This window comes from Vicugna pacos, chromosome X, assembly GCF_048564905.1.
Source record: "Vicugna pacos chromosome X, VicPac4, whole genome shotgun sequence".
Classification (NCBI taxonomy): Eukaryota; Metazoa; Chordata; class Mammalia; order Artiodactyla; family Camelidae; genus Vicugna; species Vicugna pacos.
Genome location: NC_133023.1, coordinates 18425208 through 18445884, shown reverse-complemented (window position 1 = coordinate 18445884; position 20677 = coordinate 18425208). Strand labels below are relative to the sequence as shown.

At 40.0% G+C, this 20677-nt stretch overlaps 1 protein-coding gene and 1 long non-coding RNA gene across 4 annotated transcripts in view; one reads left to right on the top strand and one right to left on the bottom strand.

Moving 5' to 3' along the window:
- POLA1 (DNA polymerase alpha 1, catalytic subunit) overlaps nt 1-13304 on the bottom strand; it is a 268997-nt gene extending 255693 nt beyond the window's left edge. For 2 of the 3 annotated variants that reach the window (XM_015250479.3, XM_031673315.2), the window contains exons 1-4: nt 13193-13295; nt 8150-8274; nt 5615-5711; nt 4243-4323 (exon numbers count right to left, since the gene is read on the bottom strand). In XM_015250479.3, coding sequence (XP_015105965.1) covers nt 4243-4323; nt 5615-5711; nt 8150-8274; nt 13193-13235 — 346 coding nt within the window. In that variant the 5' untranslated portion in view covers nt 13236-13295. Of the gene's footprint in view, nt 1-4242; nt 4324-5614; nt 5712-8149; nt 8275-13192 lie in introns of all 3 variants that reach the window. The other variant, XM_031673314.2, reaches the window with a different exon arrangement.
- Nucleotides 13305-13388: 84 nt separating this feature from the next.
- On the top strand, nt 13389-20442 carry LOC140691834 (uncharacterized). The gene is made up of 3 exons (XR_012067481.1): nt 13389-13561; nt 16053-16119; nt 19916-20442. It is a non-coding gene; the product is annotated as an uncharacterized lncRNA (long non-coding RNA).
- The last annotated feature ends 235 nt before the right edge of the window (nt 20443-20677 follow it).

Here is a 20677-nt window from a genome sequence, read left to right as displayed (position 1 = left end):
GTTGCCAGGGGCTGAGGGAAGGGAGACTGGGGAATGACTGCGAGCTTAATGGGTATGTGTTTCCATCTGGGGTGATAAAATGTTCCACAACTAGATAATGGTCATGGTCGCAAACACTGTTAATGCACTGAATATCACAAATGATAAATTTTCTGTTATGTACTTTTCATGGGCCTAAGACTCTGAAAAGATTTGTAGGACATCTGTAAAACATGTAAGAGAGGAGAATTTAGTTTTTCAAAGAGATCATTTGGAGCAGTTTGAAAAGAGAATACAAGTAATGGTCAAAATGCTTTGTAAACAAAATTCAGGTGCCAATAAAGAATATCAAAAGAGAAGGTCAAAGAGGTTTGACTGGAAAGGAGGCTTCATTAACGGGCTTTAATCTCACCATTGCAGGTTAGTACGATTTAGATAGAAGGACAACAGGAAACAGAGAAAGAACACAGGTTGACATTTATGATGAAATTCTTCCACAATTTCAGTGCTTGTTTTTATTTTTTTTAATCCCTTACCACATTTTGGAGGAGGGGGGTCATTAGGTCTATTTATTTACTTATTATTAGTTTTTTGTTTGGTTGGTTTTGATGAAGGTACTGGGGATTGAACTCAGGACCTTGTGCATGCCAAGCATACACTCTACCATTTAAGCTATACCTTCTTCCCATTTTGATTTGTTTTATTCGTTTCCCACTGATTTTTCTTCATTGGGATTTAGTTGGTATTTTTCTATCTCTGTTCAAAAACAACAGGCCAGAGATTGGATCTACACTGTGAAGGGTTGACCTTTTACTTCAAGGCAGAACTCTACAATTTCTTCTAAGTGTTTAAAGTGGACTGCAGAATTCCATTTCCCTTCCAAAGATCTTGGGACCTGTGGGCTCCTCGGGAAGGACACAGAAACAGTGGGGGCGTGGGCGAATGGTGGCAAAGCACGGAATAGATTTCTCAGACCAGTTCTCCTTCAGAATGTCAAGTCATTCTCATCACTGATGTATTAGTGGGAAGCTATAACATAATGATTATAGAGACACAGAAGAGGGGAGGGTATATCTCAACTGGTAGAGTGCATGCTTGGCATGCACAAGGTCCTGTGTTCAATTCCCCAGTACCTCCTCTAAAAATAAATAAATAAACAAATCTAACTACCTCCCCCTCCGCAAAAAAACAAACAAAAAACATAAGGATTATAGAAACAGAGATGGCTCATTTCTTCAATGTAATACTGCATATTTTCTTTGCGCCTGCTATTGTGATCAGCACTGACCAGGACATCGGTCCTTTCCTCGAGAACCTTCCTGTCCAGTCCAGCTTCCTAATTTACAACTGACAAAACTAATATCCAGTCAGGTGATGACACTCAAGATGATAAAATTAACAACACAACCAGAACTCGAACACAGGCCTCCTCAGTTCAGGGACGTGAAAAAGCACATAGGCTCATTTCATTCACTTCTTCATGGACTCAGAAAAAGCAGGAATACACCACTAGCCACACTGCTATCAAATGGTAGGTACCAGTGTGTAGAGTCCCAATATAACACAGGTTAGCAGAAACCAGGAAGATGGTCCACATATTCTAATTTAACTAATGAATGAATGAATGAATAACATCCCACATGAAAAAAATATACATCCTTATTTTCTGTGAAAGGAAACACAGAAAGGATAATCAGAAACTAATAAAAAATGGTCACCTATGGAGACGAGGAGAAATGAAATAGAAAGCATACGGATGACAGTAAGGTTTATCTAGTCTGTTTCTTGATCGTATTCTGATTTTTAAGCCATAAAAATGTTGTACAATAGTCAAAAAAGAAAATGAAAACAAAGGGATATTTTTAAAAACCTAAATTTGAATACAAACAAAAACAAATGAACCTGTGCTGTAAACTGACACTGTAGCACACAGAAACGAATGACTTCATGTAGCTTCTGAACACAGTACTCTCACAGTACACCCTCAGATGGATATGTGCCAGGAACAAATAAAACTGCAAAAAAATCGCAAACTTTACTTATAAAGGTTGCTGGGAGAGGTATGGGTTTAGAAAACAATTTTAAAATTTCTAAAATCATTTTGTGCATATTTTCAGAGACAAGAGTTTTCACTGGGGGTGAAGACAAACACAAACATAGACTGGGGAAGATGGACAAACACCCTGTGGTGTTACAAGTGAAGCAAGTGTGTCACTGTGAATTCATGGCATACATGTATATAAAATCTAGTTCTGTTCACTGAAAGGGCTGAGAATCCATTATGTCCCAGTAGCAATGAGCACATCCCTCCCCTAGATATGAATACCATTCTCCACTAAAAGGAACTGTGATGCTTAGGAGAAGTGGCTGATTCCAGGTCTGGGACAGGATCATACAGACAGAACCTAGAATATCTTGCTGGCCCAGAAAGCAAGGAAATGCTCAAACACTGATGGGGCCATATCAAAAGGACACAGGAGCCAGCTCAAAGGGGCTCCCACTGCCAAATTTGGGATAATTTGAACATCAGAAAGAATAAGGATGATAATAGATACAGAACTCTAACAGCAGTTTTATTTAAACCCATGAGTTTGAAGTGTTAATTTAAAAAAAGGAGAAAAAGGATCATCCATAGACGCTGAAAGCACTGAGTAAAAGTTGGTGGGGAAAAGGGATATACACATGGTCTCAAAATATCACCCCTGTGTGCATTAATTACAAAGGCGGAAAGGTAGCTTTCCAAGGAAGAGATCTAACAAACATCATCTTAAACCACATCAAACTTAGCATCACCAGTAATGGGACATATTGACCTTATGTGCCCCTAAGGCGATCATTGGGAAAGACACGGCTTCATCTAAATTATATTTTTGTCACACTATTTAACCTGACTCTAAGCACAAAAAAGCACTCAGGCAAATCCCTGACTGTGACACATTGAACAAAACCACCAGCTTGGTCCCTTTAAAAATGTCCATGTCACAAAAGACACTGGGCCAGAGAGGGAGAAGAGGGATGGTGCTGTTCTACACTAAGTAAGACTAAAGAGACATGTAAACTCAAGGATGAGGCATTTTTTAAAAAATAGCTACAAAAGACATCACTGGGCTAACTGGGGAGATCTTAATGTGGATGATATATTACATGATATCACGAGAACGGTACTGTGGCTAAGCAGACAAGTGTCCTCATTCTTAGGAGCTCACTGCTGAAGCACGCAGAGGGGAAGTGTCATGCTTTCTCACTTTCAACAAATTCACCAAAACCAGTCTACGAGTATATGTTTGGGAAGGGGAAAGAGGGAGAAAGTAAACAAATGTTGTAAAATGTTAATAATCTACAAATTAAGGTCCAGACTTATTGAAAAGGGTTTTAGGCTTTGTGGCCACATACATCTCGTTAGCTGCTGCATATTCTTCTTTGCATGTTTTTTTCTTTCCTTTCTTTAAATGCTCTTTAAAAATGTAAAAACCATTCTTAGCTTGAGGGCTATACAGTAACAGGTATGATTTCCTTCTGAGGTAATGAAAATGTGAAACTGATCGTAGTAACAGCTCTACCACTGTGACAATACTGAAAGCCACTGAAATGTTCACTTTAAATAGGGGAATTGTATGGTATGTTAATTATATCTCAATAAAGCAGTTCAAAAATAAACGGGCTGTTAGTGGGCCACAGACTGCTGACCAGTAATCTACCAGCTGGGGCAATAATGAACTAAACCAGAAAAAAAAATAAATACTGAAGAGAATTTCCCCCTCTCATTTTCCAGGAACTAAATCAGGCTTGTTTATTCAAAAAACAATTTTTTTGCCAATGATCGTATAGCTAAGAAAATCTGACACATTCATTCACATCATTTTAAATTTTAATTAAACAGCTAGTTGATATCTGTAAGTTCTAAACCTTCTTATTGTACTATACTTCTATCAAAGAGCTAAAATTCTAAGTAGATCACTAATTCTTGCAGCCCTCAAAATCAGCAAGTTTACAATGACCACAGGATTGAAAATTCCAAAGTGAGTAAAAGATTAAACTCTTTGGATAACAGAGAAATGAAACTTCATGTCCTGGTATTGCTTTCGCTTTTCACGTTTAATCTTCTATGTAACTATGCTTCTTCCAATATTAGAACATTTTCTATACTTAAAAACAATTGTTGTTGGTCCTTTTTCCTTAAAGAAACTGTGTCAAAGTACCAAGTCATCTGAAATTCTAGACAATTAAATCTCTAAATGGCACTCAAAAACAAAATGCAGGTACCTTTCTCATGGGAATCAAGGGCATCGTCTTCAAGGTCATCATCAAAAATCTCTCGGCCATCCTCCACATAGCCAATACCATCTGCAGGAACCAAATTTAATATTGAGATCAAATTTCTGAGAGTGGCAAATAATATTATAGCCATGACAAAAAGATTAAAAAATCCTTTTATATCCACTCAGATGTTCTCCTGGCCCATGCCATTTTTAAGTGCAGCAGAATCCTATTCAAGCAAGAATCAGATGAAACATAGCAACCACATGGGTTTTCTGAGTCACAACCAAAGGATATGCAGATGACCCTTGAACAACGCAGGGGTTAATTCACATATAACGTAGAGCTAGTCTTCAGTATTCACAGTCCCCCCGCATATGTGGATATAACAAACCACAGACTGTGTAGCACTGTAGTATTTACTACTGAAAAACAGCCCGTGTAAGTGGAACTGGGCAGTTCAAATCCACATTGTACAAGGATCAACTGTGTACTATACCTATTTAGGTGAACTATAGAAGTAATTTGGCCTAAAGGATCAAAGTTTGCCGTGATAAGATGCTTTACAGTAGCTTTACTCTACCAGAAGAATAAAAAGTAAAAGAATCAGTATCACCAGAAGTCCAGAAAAGTGCCTAAGTTTACGAGGGAAAGCTAGCAACATACCTGAGTCCAATCATGAACTACTTATTATTTATAACTTACACAACTGATTTCTTGAATATGTGTAAGCACATTTGACTGTCCTTAATGACTGGATTACTGCATTCTGTTGATTCTTATTTTGTGGTTGGCTTTATTCCTTTGATAACTATGTAAGTTTAAAAAGCTAAAGCTCTAAACTGTCTTAGAAACAATAATCAGTACATATATGTTAACTAAAAGAAATGTGTGCAGTATATTATACATACGTATTCACATGCAATATATTGTACATGTGCAAATTTGAACAATTCTACCTAATAAAACTGAAAGAAAAAATATAAAAATATGGGGACCAGCCTCCACCTGGGGCTTCCCACTGCCCATGGTACTCTTTACAAGTACAGCCACATGTAATCCTCACAGCCATTCTGTGAGATAGTTTTTCTTATGCCCACATCACAGGGTACTGAGTCCTCCCAATTCCTACGGTCATTTCCTGGCGGATTGATACTCCAGCCTGAGGTGTGTGCCCGGCTTCTCCAAAATGCCCCTCGATCAACTTTCTACTGTTCTGCTTCTACACTCTCAAATCATGCATTTGAGGAAAACCCAAACCGAAGGGATGATCTTAACAGTGCCTTCCATCTGCCCACGCAAAGCGGCGACTCCACTGCATGAGAATCTACGCACAGCAACAGACATGGCGCCTGGCGGGCGGTCTCTTCCCACATACCGTCATCCACGATCCAGTCATCATCCTGGCGGGCCTGAACCAGCTTCGAATACTGTTCTTCATCGACTTCTTCATAAACACTTGTGAAGTCCTCTACCTGCCATCATATAAGTTTGAGAAAGCTTCCAGTGGAGTGAAAGTGTTAAACAATTCTGATGAAAAAACTGTCAAATTCAAAGAGGAATGGCAGCCTGAAGGAGTAGCTGCAACCAAATTATGAGTTCTGACATTCAACACCACTGCAGGGTTTTCCTTAAATAGACATCAATTAACTTAGTATTCCTTTTAGGTGGGTGTTAACATAAGATATTAAATGATTCTATTAGCATAATACACTTGTCACACCATCAATTACTCATCTACTTCATAAAAAACAAACTGAATTATAGCCAATTCTTCATTAGCTGCTTTGGGGATTATTCACTTGTAATTTCTAGACTGGTTTCTCCTATACTTAGCAAACCTGTAAGACATGCCATCCACCTCTCCACTAGCTGACGGTGCCCTACAAATAGACAACAGTCTTAATAACTGTTCAACCAAACCAAATGGAATTCAAAAGGAAAATCTCCCCCATCCATCACCCTCCAAAAGTCAGCAAAACAAACACACTCTGTTCTACAGGTGCACTAGGAACAGGTTTTGAGAGATCCCCATTTGCATTACCACTGACCCCCCATCACTCTCAGGTCTTGAACACTAAGCTATTTGAAGGGCAAGTGCAGAGACAGTGGCAAGGCCTGCAATCACACGGGCTGCCCGACAGCCAGGAGGCCGGAGCACCATGAACTACTGGCACAAAAAGAGCAGACCATCTCAACACAGTGAAAGCAACAAACGGCACACACACCTCTGCCGCGGCTGCCGTGGAGACAGGCCGTTACCGTCCCAGAGGGGATCTGGTGGGCTGGGGAGCAAGAACTCAAGAGACTTCGTTAAAAATCCCCTCTTCTCTTGAGAGTTCTGCCTTTTCAAGTAGGGAGTGGAGGAAATGACCAATTCCACCTGAAGAGCTAAGACTCCAGGAAAAAACCCTTGGACTCAGCTTTGAGAGCCTTGTTGGGCAGGGCTGACTGGATTTCTGTCACACTTCCAGGGCTTATGATAATTACAGGATTAGGCTTAGTTTTTGCCTCCTGCTTAATCGACTCTACGGGATCCCTAGCAAATACTGATTTGGCCTTTCAGCACCTGGTAACAGAAGTTACCTGCCCTACCAAATTAAGTTTTGGGACAACCCAAACAGAAACTGGTCCAATTAATATTACTGTACTGACCAACTCTCTTTTGAGGGGAGAGGGAACTGGCAAAGTTATTTTTGTTGGCTGAAGTCTATAAGGCATAACCCGTCTCTCATTTCAGCAACTCACTTATATGCTACCAAAAAGACACCAGAAAATTATTTTTTAAAAACATCTTAAGTCATTTTGACTCAATCTCTAAAAACATTGCTACTGCTCAGCATGAACTCTTAGAGCCATGCCATTAACATCAGTGATTAATGGGAAACCAGTCACATTGTGTCAACATCTGAAATGCCCCACCGAACTTCTTTATAGAAGCTTCTACATTAAAAATGGTTTATTCCTGCTTAACTGTAATCCTTTTAGCCACCCTTTATGATCTGGTTGACTCACTTAACTTGAATGAATGGTGCCAAATGATAAAAATCCTCTTCTACTTGTCTAATAGCCCAATACAGAATAGGCCACAGCTAAATATGCACATTCAGAAGCCAGGCTCCGCCACTGTGACCTCAGATACCTCACCTGCAAAATGCTGCTAATCATAGTACCTAACTTTGTATGGTTATTGGAAGGATTAAATAAAGGAACATATTTGTAAAAGCACTTAGAACAGTGTCAGCTGAAAAACTGCATCTGTTATGTTTTGTTATTATTATTTTCTGGTATTAATTAATCACTTCCAAGCCCTGAGGCAGTTAAGATTCTCAAGGCACACTGGAAGTGAAGCTAGACAATGTTGTATGGATGGTAACCACTCTGCTTTTCTACTTGCAGGCCATCAACAGTGGGTAGAGGACAAGAGCCAAAAGTGCATCACATTCAATCCCACATGTAGGACATAGCGGAGGGAGGGTCCAAGCCCCCCCCCCACCCCGTGCTTCCCTTGCATATGAGATTAGGAAGAATAATTCTCTCCAAGGAGAAGCAATGTTTAGCTAGACTGCTCAAAACCTTCTGAGTAAAGAAAAAGCATCTCTAAGTTCCCTCAACAAAGCCACGGAACTTAGCAGAGATAGAGTGTGCGTAATAATGGGAAAAAGTATACTTACTTTCATTTCAGAATTTTAAAAGCATCTGTAAAGTGCCTTACAGGAACTTTAAGGGTTGAAAAGTCTCCTATAACCTGGAAATCTACCTCAGGCCCAAGTGTGTTCAACATTAAGGAATTACTATAAGAAGCTTGAAACCTGCATATTTCTAATCAGTGACAAAGTTGACATAAGATTACCTACAGGCTATGAATTAGATAAAGCACAAGAGGAAAAAAAACAGAAAAATGGTTACTTACTTCATATTTATACTTCTCACCAGCTTTAGCCCTTTTCAGTCTTTCTAGAGCTTCCTGCCGCCCTTTCTTTGATTTCTTTTCTCGCCGGGATCGAGAAGCTACAAAACTCCCTGAATCAGACACAGCTGAAAAAAAGCCAAATTTACACGAGACATTACAAAATTGTCAGCCATCTTCCTTCAAAAACAAAGCAACAGTTTTTAGCCAATAGTAATATACAATTTTAATGTTATACAAATGGATGCTTTTTATAATGTAAATAAGTTCACAAACTCATGGCTGAATCTGCAGTTCCTGTGGCTCTTCAGAAATCTTCAGCTTGAAGCAACTGTTATTTTTTTTCCTCCAAAAAGAGAACAATTCCAAATTCAACCGATATCCCCTGGAGGCACTAAAGAAGGGCGATCTGCCAATTAGTCCATAACCTTTCCATTAGAAAGCATAGGCTACAGTAGTTATAAAAGGACAATTCATTTTGTATTCTATTAATCAACATTTGAAAGGCTTTAAGGAGCACCTGCTCTTTGCAAAGTACCAGGCGCTCTGCGAGACTTACAGATAAGAAAGGCACGTCCGCAGTCACAGTATTTACAATCTGAGATGAGAGATACCTGGCATACCTCGGAGAGACTGCCGGCTGGGTTCCAGATCACCACAATAAAGTGGCTTCCCAGTGCACACAAAAGTTCTGTTCACACTAGACTGCAGTCTATTAAGGGTGCAATAGCATTGTGTCTTAGAAAACAATGTACATACCTTAACTAAAAATACGTAATTGCTAAAAAATGCTGACCATCATCTGAGCCTTCAGCAAATTGTAGCAGTAACATCAAAGATCACAACAAATAATGAAAAATTTGAAACATTGTGAGAATTAACAAAATGTGACACAGGGACATGAAGCAAATGCTGTTGGAAAAATGGCACCAATAGACTTGCTTAATTCAGGGATGCTACAATCTTCAATATGTTTAAAAAAAAACCACACAATAAAGCCAAGTGCAGTAAAACAAGGTATGCCTGTAATTAGCAACTAACTCTAAAACTATTTTTAGAATACACGCCCGCCTGAACAGAGCCCGCCTGAATAGAGGTTCAGATACAGTATCTGGAATTTCAAAGGAAAGGTAAGTTTGGGGTTGGGAGAATTTCACCAAAATGGCTCTGAGGAGATTCTTGATTCCACCACTTATTTCCAGGCCTCATGCAGTTGGTTATGACATTACAGGATGATGGAGAAAAATGACAAAGATTAAAATGAGTTTTGTGGAAAATTACTGAAATACCAGAGAGCCTCAGTGTTCATTCATGCAACTTCTGAATTACTCATGCTTTTGGTCATCATAAACTGACCAACTCACACACATCACACATACTGAAAAGATTTTCATCCACAGAATGAAGACTTTCATTTACTAGCTGTTGAATAACCAAGCCAAGCAAGACAGTACCACCTACCAGCCCTGAGTTGAGGCTTAGCACAATCGCCACCTGTCTTGGGAAATTGAGTATTTTATTGTAAATTGAATATTTTTATTTAGTGCTAATTACTTTATAAAAAGGAGTAGACACAGAAAAGGAAAAGTTTTGATAAGAGGCATCCTAAAAACTCTAACCTCAACAGGAACGTCCATAACATTAAGCTGTTTAAGTGTTTGAAATAGAGGATGCATTTTACAGAACATGTACCAAATGCTGGGAATAAACTATTGAAAACTATAGCTTAAAGGTAAGCGATAATTAGAGATCTTACTTTTTTTCTAGGTTTCTGGAAATGGAGTCTCTCTTTATAACATTTCAGTCTATTGTTTGACTTTCACATCTGACTTTTAATTTTAAATCCATTTTCAGAACAGCATTAAGTAAAAATTCAGGAATGCAAGTACTTAATGATGACAGCCACAAAAATCTTTGAATGTCACTCAAATGATTTCAAAAAATCATGAGCTGGCCTATACAAAAAGGTTTCAGAGATTACTGAACGTGACCACTCAGAGTGAAAAGCTGGCCTCAGCGTATTCTCTTCAAGACTCCCTTGTCAGATTATCCTGACAAAATCTATGGGTCCTCAAATAGACCGACTCCACAGGCAACTATGTGCCACTCTAAGGGTTGGGGGTACAATTACAAATAAGACAGAGTTGCCTTTCCTCAAGGGACTCAGTCAACGAAAGCAAGAAGACCTGAGGCTCCCACCATCATATAAAGATGGTGCCATATAAGGAAGAACACGGTACTAAGGAAACAGAAAAGAGCTAATTTTGCCTTGAAAATCAGGGAAGGCTTCGCAGGGGAGGTTTCTGACACAGAAAGAGTAGAATTTCACCATCAGTGGCACAAGCAAAGGAAAAGGCACGAGCCAAATTACAAAGGGATGAAAATGCAAAGTGTATTCAGAAATCGAGATGAAGTCAACGTGGAAGGTAAATTGAACAGGAGGGCGTAGAGTGCGTGGGAGAACAGGAGATTAGGAAGGGGCAGCACAACCAGGCTCTGCCACTTACTGGGGGACATGAGACCACCGGTTAACCTCTCTGAGCTATGGCGGCCAGGTGTCCTGCTGTTGTTTTTTAAGCTGCCCAGCATTTGAACCCATCTGTGAAATCCCACCACCCTCCCCATGAGTCTTGATGGGACGCTGAGCCCATGTCCCACTGCAGCAGCTGAAAAGGCAGATGATCTTTCCCAGAGACCCTTGCAGCCAGCAGACGGGCATAGGAAACAGGCCTGCTGATTAGGAACACCTGCTCAGACTTTCAATCAGAAGCTATGTGACAAGGAAAGGGGGCGGGCCAAAGGCAGGTTCTTGAAGTAGCAACAGCTTCAGGTTTCAGTACCTAGATCAACAGCGCCCAGCAATGTCCCAAGGTACAAGCTCCAACTTCAGATACTTGGCCATGGTTGGCAACAACCTCCTCAATGGACCAGTTTTGTGGCATGATTTTAATTACTATTCCTGGCGAAGCAGCTCTCAGACTGGCTCTCCAGTCCTCCTGGAGCTTCTGAACACAGTATCCTTCTAAAGAGTTCCTTTTCTATTTAAATCAACTAGAGTTGGTTTCTGTAGCTTACACCTAAGGACTCTGATTAATGCAGAGCCTTAGGGTCCTCATCTGTGAAATGAGGATAATCATGTGTGCTTCATTAAGTTGTTAAGGATTAAATGAAGATGCCTGACTTACTTTGCACTCAGCAATATAGGAGAAGGGGTGGGGGCAGTGTGTGTGGTAGGTGTGGGTGGGTGTGTGTGTGTGTTCATTCATTCACACACACACACCCCAACCACCCTCAGCATTAACATTCATTAACATTTGCTTCTAGAAAGCAAAAATAAAGCAAAGCTGTTTTCTCAGAGATGCCTCAATACAGCACTGCATATAATAATGTTTACCGTCTCAACTCCACAAAGACAAAAACCAGTCCAGCCTACCTCCCAATGTAACACCAGAGCCTGATGGAATGCCCATAACTAGTAGGCACACAATAAATACTTGCTGAATGAACCACTGTACCTGCTTTCTTTTAATCATCAAACTCTCCCTGATCCATTTTCATATACAATAACAGCTAGTTATAGACCATCTTGTAATACTTAAGGAGGAAAAAAGGCCTAAATTCTCCTTTTTGGAGTATGTTTCTAATGCTTCAAGTAGGTAAGTTAGCAAAAAATAAGCATGAATAAAATCCGGTTACCAAAGTTTAAATATTTGGTTCAAAATTACCCTCTGGAGTATCCCCATCCCATCCCCGCAACAAGGCAGACACTAGCTTGCAATGGCCTTTCAGGTAACAATCTTTCAAAGTCAGCTCTAAAGGAAAAATTTCAGTCACAAGTCCCCAGCCACTACTTAATCAACACCATGACTCAAGAGGGATCTCAAGATTGCACAGTACCCTCTGAAGAGTGATTTCTTGAAGTTCACGGATGACGCGTATAGTTTTCAGGGTGAAGAAAGGGCTTAGTGGCACATCACTGACGGAAGGCTGCAAAGACTGTTCACATACTCACATCCTACACTCCTTTTGTAATCCAGGCTAGTCGACTCTCCAAAAGAAATTGTCTTAAAGAACCAAAGGCTAGATGAACAAATTGAAGTCTGTGATTCACAACTAGGTGAATGCAAAGGAAGCTGATTAGGAAGCAAGTTCTCATTAATGGTGATGTAACTGAGTGACAGGAGATGTGACGCTTGAGCTGTAAGAGTGAAGCATCTGATTCTAAGTTAGAAGTTCACTGAAGTTAAGTCACACTTTAGTAGAACCCTCCTCAAAAATCAGAAATCAGACAAATCTATTTGCATTTTTCTATTCTATTTTTGGAACTAGAAGATTACCACTGAAAATGGAGTAATACAGAGAATCTGAAATGCTGTTGAACTGACGCGGTTTTTTTTAGAAGCTTCACCAGAGATGACTAGATTGTGAACACTATTTCTATGCGGCACTTGAAGAACTTTCCACAGAATTTGAAAGAAATATTGTTAATACATAAAGTAGAAACCCATTACCTAAAAAGACAAAAAACATATGTATCTTTAGGTGACGGCACTTAGAGCTTGCTTTCCTGCTTAACTACGTTGTGTAACAATCTTCCCGGCAGTTTCTATACAAGGAAGGGCGCACGTCCGTTCTGTCCCAGCCCTCAAGCGGACACCTGGGGCTGGAGTAATAAAATACTTTCAGCCAAGACTGTGCCCCACGGGGGTCAGTCTCAGGAAGGTGTGCCCAGCACGTGGGATGAGACTCACCAAAAGAAATAAAAAGAAAGGCAGGCAAGTGTGGAGACCCACAGTAACAAGAGGCGAAGTAGCCTCTCAAACAAAAAGCCCCGCAGGGGTTGCTCAGGTATGCCAGGACCCAAGGGCCCTGCAAAGAAGCCCTGTCAGATGCCTAGTGCGTCCCAACGCTGGACGCCTGAGGTACGCGCCCAAACGAACCCGCGGGGAAACCCGGGCGAGCGCACCCCTAAGAAGAAATAAAAGAGCCCCCAAAACTCGCATAACACTCCCAACCCGGGACCCCGCGCGCGGGGACGTCCCTCACCGCTCGACCCCAGCTCGCAGTCATCGCCGTGCACGGGCGCCATGGTCCCGGAGTCTCCCGATTCCGCGCCAAGCAGCCCGAAACTGGCGCCGGGGCCGACACAGGCGCCAGCCTGAAAGCCAATCAGCGGCTCCCCAGCCTGCGGACTTCCGCCCGGAAGGCCACTGACGTGCCGCGCCGCGCCACGCCCCGCCCCCGGCCTTCCCGCGGGCGCGCGTTTGGCGCCCCGTGATGACCCCCTCAGGGAAAAGCTCTAGCGAAGGGCGAAGAAAACAGAAAAAGAAGCGGCCGGGCGCTGGAAAGGAGCCTCCTGGAGACTCACTGCGCAGGCGCACCCATGCTGATGGGAAACGATTTGGGCGTGTTGGAGTAAGGGCTCTCTGGTTCTGAGGGTTGATTTTCCGAGAAAAAAGGCGCGGGCGGGCATAGGGTGGGCGTGGTTGGACGGGTTTCCCAGGAGCTTGGGAAAGATACTGCCTCCTGCTGCGCACTCAGAGTCTTGCCGGATACTTTGCTTCTCTGTGAACACAGTAGCTGTCTGATTTATGGTGACTGCACCAAAAGATCTTAACCAAAAGATCAAAAGTAGCATCACGAATACGGGGCAATCATATACCTCCTGATGTGATGCACTTGGAAAAAGGAACATCACCTACAAGGAACAACATCTTCTTGCAAATAATATTTAACCTGAATCTAACCACGAAGAAACAATCAGATGTATTCAAAACGTAGGACAATCTATAAAACATCTGACTTGAACTCCTGCAAAATGTTAATGTTATGAAAAACAAAAAGGGCATTAGATTCTTGTGTATGGTACAATGCATACAATGTATGCATCTTATGTATTGCTTAACAGTAAAAACAGAGACGTCTGCATGTTTATCTTAAGTAGAGAGCACTAATTAAACCAAAAACTTAGAATGAGAATTAACCATCTTTGCGTAGCATTTTACGTAGAATTAACTTTCACCATCGAGGTCAACGTGTCTGAACCCTTTTCTCAAACCCATTTGTGCGTAATGCTCTTGGTCCCCAAGAGAGCAAAGTTAGATCCATGCCCTCAAGTGATTCAACATGAATTATTGACCGATGGGCAAATCTTTTGTGATAATTGAGCCCTGTCTCATAGCACAAACATGCACTGTCATCATGAATAAAACCTGCCCCCGAAGACAAATAGCTGTACTAATGGTTTAGAATCTTCTCCAGAACCAACTTTGGTTGGTTTGGGGCTTTTTTTTTCTTTGTTTTAGTTTTTTTGTTTTGTTTGGTTGTTTATTTTTTTGGAGTTTGAGTATGATGCTCCTACATGTTTTGGGTTTGTTTTTCTTTTTAATGCTGGTTTAGCAGCATGAACTAACACTTGGAAATGGTAAACCAGAATTCTTCTGGGAATTATTAGAGGTATTGGAGCAAAGTTAAGAAAAAATTAAGTTAGAACATTGATGTCAGCCAGTCAATAGTGAATTTTAGCAGAGATGGCAGCATGAGGGTTTCTTAATTTACATATGGCCAGTGCTCTACAAAGCTTAGAGCAGTGGTTCTCAACTTTGGCTGCAAATTAGAATAAGCTGAGCAGTTTTTCAGTGTTCCAATGCCCCCGGGACTTATTAAATCAGAATTTCTGAGGATGGGATTCCAAAGCGAGAACAAAGTTGAGAGCAAGTGGTCTAGACAAGGCCTTGCTAAACCTTTTAGAGTCACCAGCAGGATGGCTAACCTGGATGCAAATATTCCATCTAATAATATGCATTCACATATACCTGGACACACCTCTTTCCGTGAGGAAGGAGGGCTCATTTCCCGCCTGTTCTAAAGACTTTTTAGTATTTTATAGCATTTAGTGCCGCGACTTCCTATGAATTGAACAACATCTAGGTTACCTAAAGGACTCTTATGCAAGGCCAGCACTAGCTTTATTAGAAACAATGTGAAACCACCCCCAGTGTTAAGCATCTGCCACCAACAGAAACCATAGTCTGACTGTCTCCGTGGTTTGGGTTTAGGAAATGGAGAATTATTTCGGTTTAAGCAGTTATCACTTGTTGCTTCATCATTATTACCCTCTGTGTTTCTTCCACAATAAAGACAGCTTACATTTCATTTCCCTTTATCTTTAACTACTTATTGAATAATTTCTGCCAGTGAGACAAACTTGCCCAAAGAGTCATGAATAGTTCAGGCACAGTCAGTAATTTGTTTTCTAATCACCTGCTTTAAAAGATCATCCTTGAAACACAAAAGGTGTTCAAAAGTGAGACAGGGACATGTCCCCTAATTCAGACATTACTAGCAAGGTAAATGTGCTGAAAAGTTATGTATGTGCATATAAATCTGATACTTTCCAGAGCCATATATCTTATCCTTAGATCAAAAACAAAGGTTATATCTTGACTGATCTTTATTTTCATTTCCCTCTATGAGCTTAAATAATCAATGGTGAGCTACACCTGATGACTTGCTAGGTTATAGCCATATCTCTTGAATGCACTGTTTATAAAAATTCCCATTAATATTCATTTTTTTTACATGTTGTAGTCCACCTTACATTTTTAAATTAAATTTTAAATTTTGAGATAGTTGTAAATTCACATGCAGTTATGAGAAATCATACAGAAAAATTCTGTGTATCCTTTACCCAATGTTTCCCTTTGGTAACATCTTGCAAAACTATATCACAACCAGGAGGATATTGGCATTGATACAGTCAAGATACAGGGCATTTCCATCTCTCAGAACCCCTTACATTGCCCTTACACAGCTCTATCTGCTCCCCTCCCGTTCAACCCCCTATCCCATTCTTAGCCATTGGCAACCACTAATCTGTTCTTCATTTCTGTAATTTTGTGTGCAGGTCTTTGTATGGACATGTTCCATTTCTCCTGGGTAAAGACTTAGGAGTGGAATTGCTGAGTCATGAGGTAAGTATATGTTTAACCTTAAAATAAACTACCTAAACTGTGTTTCCAAAGTGGCATTGCGATTTTACATTCCCACCAGCAATGTATGAGAGATTTAGTGGTTCTGCACCCCCAGCAGTACTGTCAGGTTTTATTTTAATTGTCGTTCTAGTGATTATGTATTGGTATCTCATTGTGAGTTTTGACTGGCACTTTCCTGATGACTAATGATGTTGAGTGTCTTTTCATGTGCTTCTTGGCTATTTGCAACTGTTTTCTCCGCGATGCATTTGTTCTTTGTTTCTCTTTGTTCTTTGTTTCTCTTTTCCTCCTTCTTTGGTTTTAATGGAGCATCTTATATGATTCCGTTTTATCTCCTCTCTTGGTATATCATTGATACTTCTTTTTTAAAAAACTTTTAGTGGTTGCCCTGAGGTTTACAATATGCATTTTACAGTAAAGTCCACCTTCGAATAACATTGTACTGCTTCACGTGTAGTGCAGGTACCTTAGAAATGAGTATTTCCAAGTCCTCCCTCCCGTTCCTGTGACACGTTGCCAGTGTCCGGGAACTGTTTGTGTGGGAACATGCCCCACCCACATAGGAAATTGGGTCTCAGAAAACTTATTACGTGGTTTCTGATGAGAAGCCCACTGTAATTCTCATCCTTATTCTTCTATATGTAAAGTTTCCCACCTGCTACCCCCCACCTCTGGCTTCCTTCAAGATTTTCACCTTGTCCTTTGGTTTTTGTTGTTGTTGTTCTTTGGTTAGTGGGTTTTAGGGTTTTTTTTCCTTTGTTTGGGGGTTTTTGTTTGGTTGGTTTTTTCTGCAGTTTGAATGTGATGGTCCCATGTGTGGGTTTTTTAATTTGTTTGTTTATTTATTTATCCTGCTTAGTGTTTTCTGAGCTTCCTGGGTCTGTGGTTTTGTGTCTGTCATATTAATGGTATATCATTTGGAAAGTTCTTGGCCACTGTTACTTCAAATATTTCTTCTGCCCTGGTTTCTCTTTCTTCTCCTACTTTGATTTTGATATTTTCCTCATACTCTTTTCCCTGACTGCAGCAGTGCCAATGTTTCCTCAAAGTCTTGTCCCCTGTTGAATATGGTTGTTTTTATTTTTCCTCAAGTGAAACAGGAAGGCTGGAGAAGGCTAAAATTCCCTTCTCCAAGTTGGGATAATATTGCAACATAGCCCTTTGACAAAGTCTTGCCGTCTGACCAAGTCTTTCCTCAGGAGAGTAAGCCTTTGTGAGAAAGAAGATTCTGGAAGTGTTTCTAAATGGTTATTCTTCCTCTTCCCCTGCCAGGGCCCCCAGGGGATCTTTCTCAGATCCTCAAAATGAGAATCTGATGGGGTTCTTGGAGAAGAAGCCCAGAGAAGTGTGGGGTCCTCCCTATGATTGCAGCAACTCCCCAGGAATTTCTAAATTTCATGCTAGTCCATACTCAGCCTTTAGCAATTCATCAAAATTACCATTTAAGTGTTCCCACCAGATTATGATTCCAGCAGCTTCTATTCCAGATAAGCAGATCTCAGCTGTGATTCTCTGTATGTGCCTGTCTCTCGGATCTGGGGATGCCAATTGGCCCTATTTTCTCAATTCTCTGATGGGTCTAAGAAAAGTCATTGATTTTCAGTTTATCCATATTTTTCTTGATGTAACAATGGTAGCAACAATGTCCATGTACTTTACATGTTAGAGCAGAAATGAGAAGTCGCTTGGCCATCTCTTGTATACATTCTTTGATGAAGTATTTATTCAAATCTTTTGCCCATTTTTTAAAAATTGAGTTATTTGTCCAATGATTAAATCACAAGAATTTGTATACGTCCTTAATAAAAAGTCCTTTATAAATATTTTTTGCTTTTTTTCTCCCAGTCTGTGGTTTATCATTTCATTTTCTTAACTATGTCTTTAAAGACCAAAAGTTTTTTTTTTGTTTCTGGTGTAATTCAATTTATCCACGTTTTCCCTTTATGGTTTATGTATTTTATGTCCTATCTAAGAAATCTCTGCTTAAACCAAGGTCACAAAGATTTTCTCCTGTTTTATTCTAGGAATTTTACAGTTTCAGGTCTTACATTGAAGTCTTTAATCCATTTTGAGTTGCTCTCATACGTTGCTGGAGGGAATGTAAAATAGCACAGCCACTTTTACATCCAGGTCTATGATCCATTTCATGGTTAATTTTTGTATATGGTATGAGATAAGAATAGAGGTTCATTTTTTGCATGTAGTTATTCAGTTGTTCTAGCATCTTTTTAATTTAATACACAATGCAAAATTTACCATCTTAATAATAACCATAATCTTGATAATAACCATTTTAGAGTGTACAGTCCAGGAGTGTTAAGTACATGCACATTGTTGTGCAACCAATCTCCAGAACTTTTTTATCATCTCAAATTGAAGTTCTGTGTCCATTAAACAATAACTCCCCGTTCCTCCCTCCCCCTAGCCCCTGATAACTGCCGTTCTACTTTCTGTCTCTATGAATTTGACTACTCTAGGTAGCTCGTATAAGTGGAATCATACAGTATTAGAGGGGACATGACTGGCTTTTTTCACTTAGCATAATGTCCTCAAGTTTCATCCATGCTGTCACATGTCTTAGAATTTCCTTCCCTTTTAAGGCTGAATAATATATACCATATTTTGTTTTTCCATTCATCTAATGATAGACACTTGGGTTGCTTCCAGCTTTTGGCTATTGTTAATAATGCTGTTATGAATGGCAAGTTTTTTTTAAAAGGCAGGGGTTTTTTTTTTGCCATTGAATTATCTTGGCACTTTTATCAAAAATTGACCTATCGCATATGTGGGCCTATTTTTGGATTTTCTGTTTTGTTCCGTTTATTTAAATTTCTGTACTAATGGCAATACCACACTGTCTTGACTACTGTAGCTTTATAGTAAGTCTTAACATCCAGGAGTCTGAGTTCTTCAACACTGTTCTTATTTTTCAAAATTATTTTGACTAATTGAGATAATTTTTAGAATCAGGTAGTCAATTTCTATCAAAAATTTTGCTGGGATTTTGACTGGGATTATATTGAATCTATAGATTAATTTGGAGGAAACAGGTATTTTAACAATTGAGTCTTCTAATCCATGAACATCCCTCCCTTTTTGTAGGTTTTCTTTAATTTTTCTCAGGATTCTTTTATAGTTTTCAGTACACACAAGTACCACAAATTTCATTAAATTTATCCTTAAGTATTTCATGTTCTTTATTCTGTTTTAAACTGGTATATATTTTTTAAATTTCAATCTCCAATTGTCTGTTGCCATCTAAGATTTTAATGCCCAAAACAGATGACCATCTTTCCCTTCCCTCAACTAGGGCAGGTGGCACAACTGTGGGAACAGAATTTTCTTTCTTTGCATTTCTGCTGAAGTATCTATTTATGCAGAGAGGAGTTAGAATGCCACTACTAAGCCACTCAACATTTTGTTTCCTTTGGAACTTGGTGTGGAGAGAAGCCAAGCCGTTTCTCAATTGGCATCTTGGTTTAGATTCCAAAATGCTGGCACACAGTTTCTTAACTTAAACCTTGATTTATTTCAAGACATTAGAGTTCGTTTTCTTGAATCAAAAGTTTGCAAGTGTTACGCTTTCTTCATAGATTTTCGAAGGGTATCTACACATCTTTCTCATATAATCGCCTGTTGCTGCAGTTGCACTGTCCACAGCCAGGAATATTTGGAGGCGGAGTTCTTAGAAATCCTTTGACTTGGTGGCCCCGCCCACAAAATAACTTCTTTAAGGTTCACAGTTGAAATTAAAGACTCTTTTTTGCCTTGGTAGGTGAGAGAATGGAGGCGAAGGAAAAGAAAAGGAGAAAGATACAATAAGCCAGGTTCTCCAGTCAAGCACAGAAATCTTGCGTCATGAAACGGCTGCTGGTAAACAGCAAAAAGCCACGGGGAAGATCAAGGCAATTACAAAATATATCATGTTCTGTTTTTCTCCAGGTCAGTTCTATACCAGGCAGAAAGTCAGTTTTTCCATTAGGAGAAAAATGTCTGCAAAACCTAAGCCATCCATTAAAATAATTATTATGAGGTGAGGGGAAGAAAACAATTTCTGAGTTACTTGGCTTATCACTGTAACATCCTAGGAAAGTTTTATCAATGGCCCGAATGGATCAACAGATACATTTCTTTGCTTGGAGCTCGGTTGTTTCAGCAAGTTACTGCAAATGAAAACTATTACGTGCCTAAAAAGAAAGCTCATAAATTTCAAAAGTCCTGGCTCCCTGCAATTTCTCAATGCATTTCTTTTCTTTGACACAAGCTGTTCTCCAGATCAAAACTCCATCCTCAGGATGATTTATCTGCCTGCAGTCCTTTCAGAAGTACCTCCCACTGTCAAATCAGATTGCTTTGCTTTGTGCTCTCTATCCACTCAAAGCCAATTTGTTCAAGAAGAAAATAATGCAACTTTGATGCCAAATGAATTTGTTCATTAACAAAAGGTTTATTGAGTACTTTACATGTGCCAGGCCCTCTTCTAGGCACTGAAGATCTCAGCAGTGAAGTCCTGGCCCTCTCATTCTGCTTGGAGAGA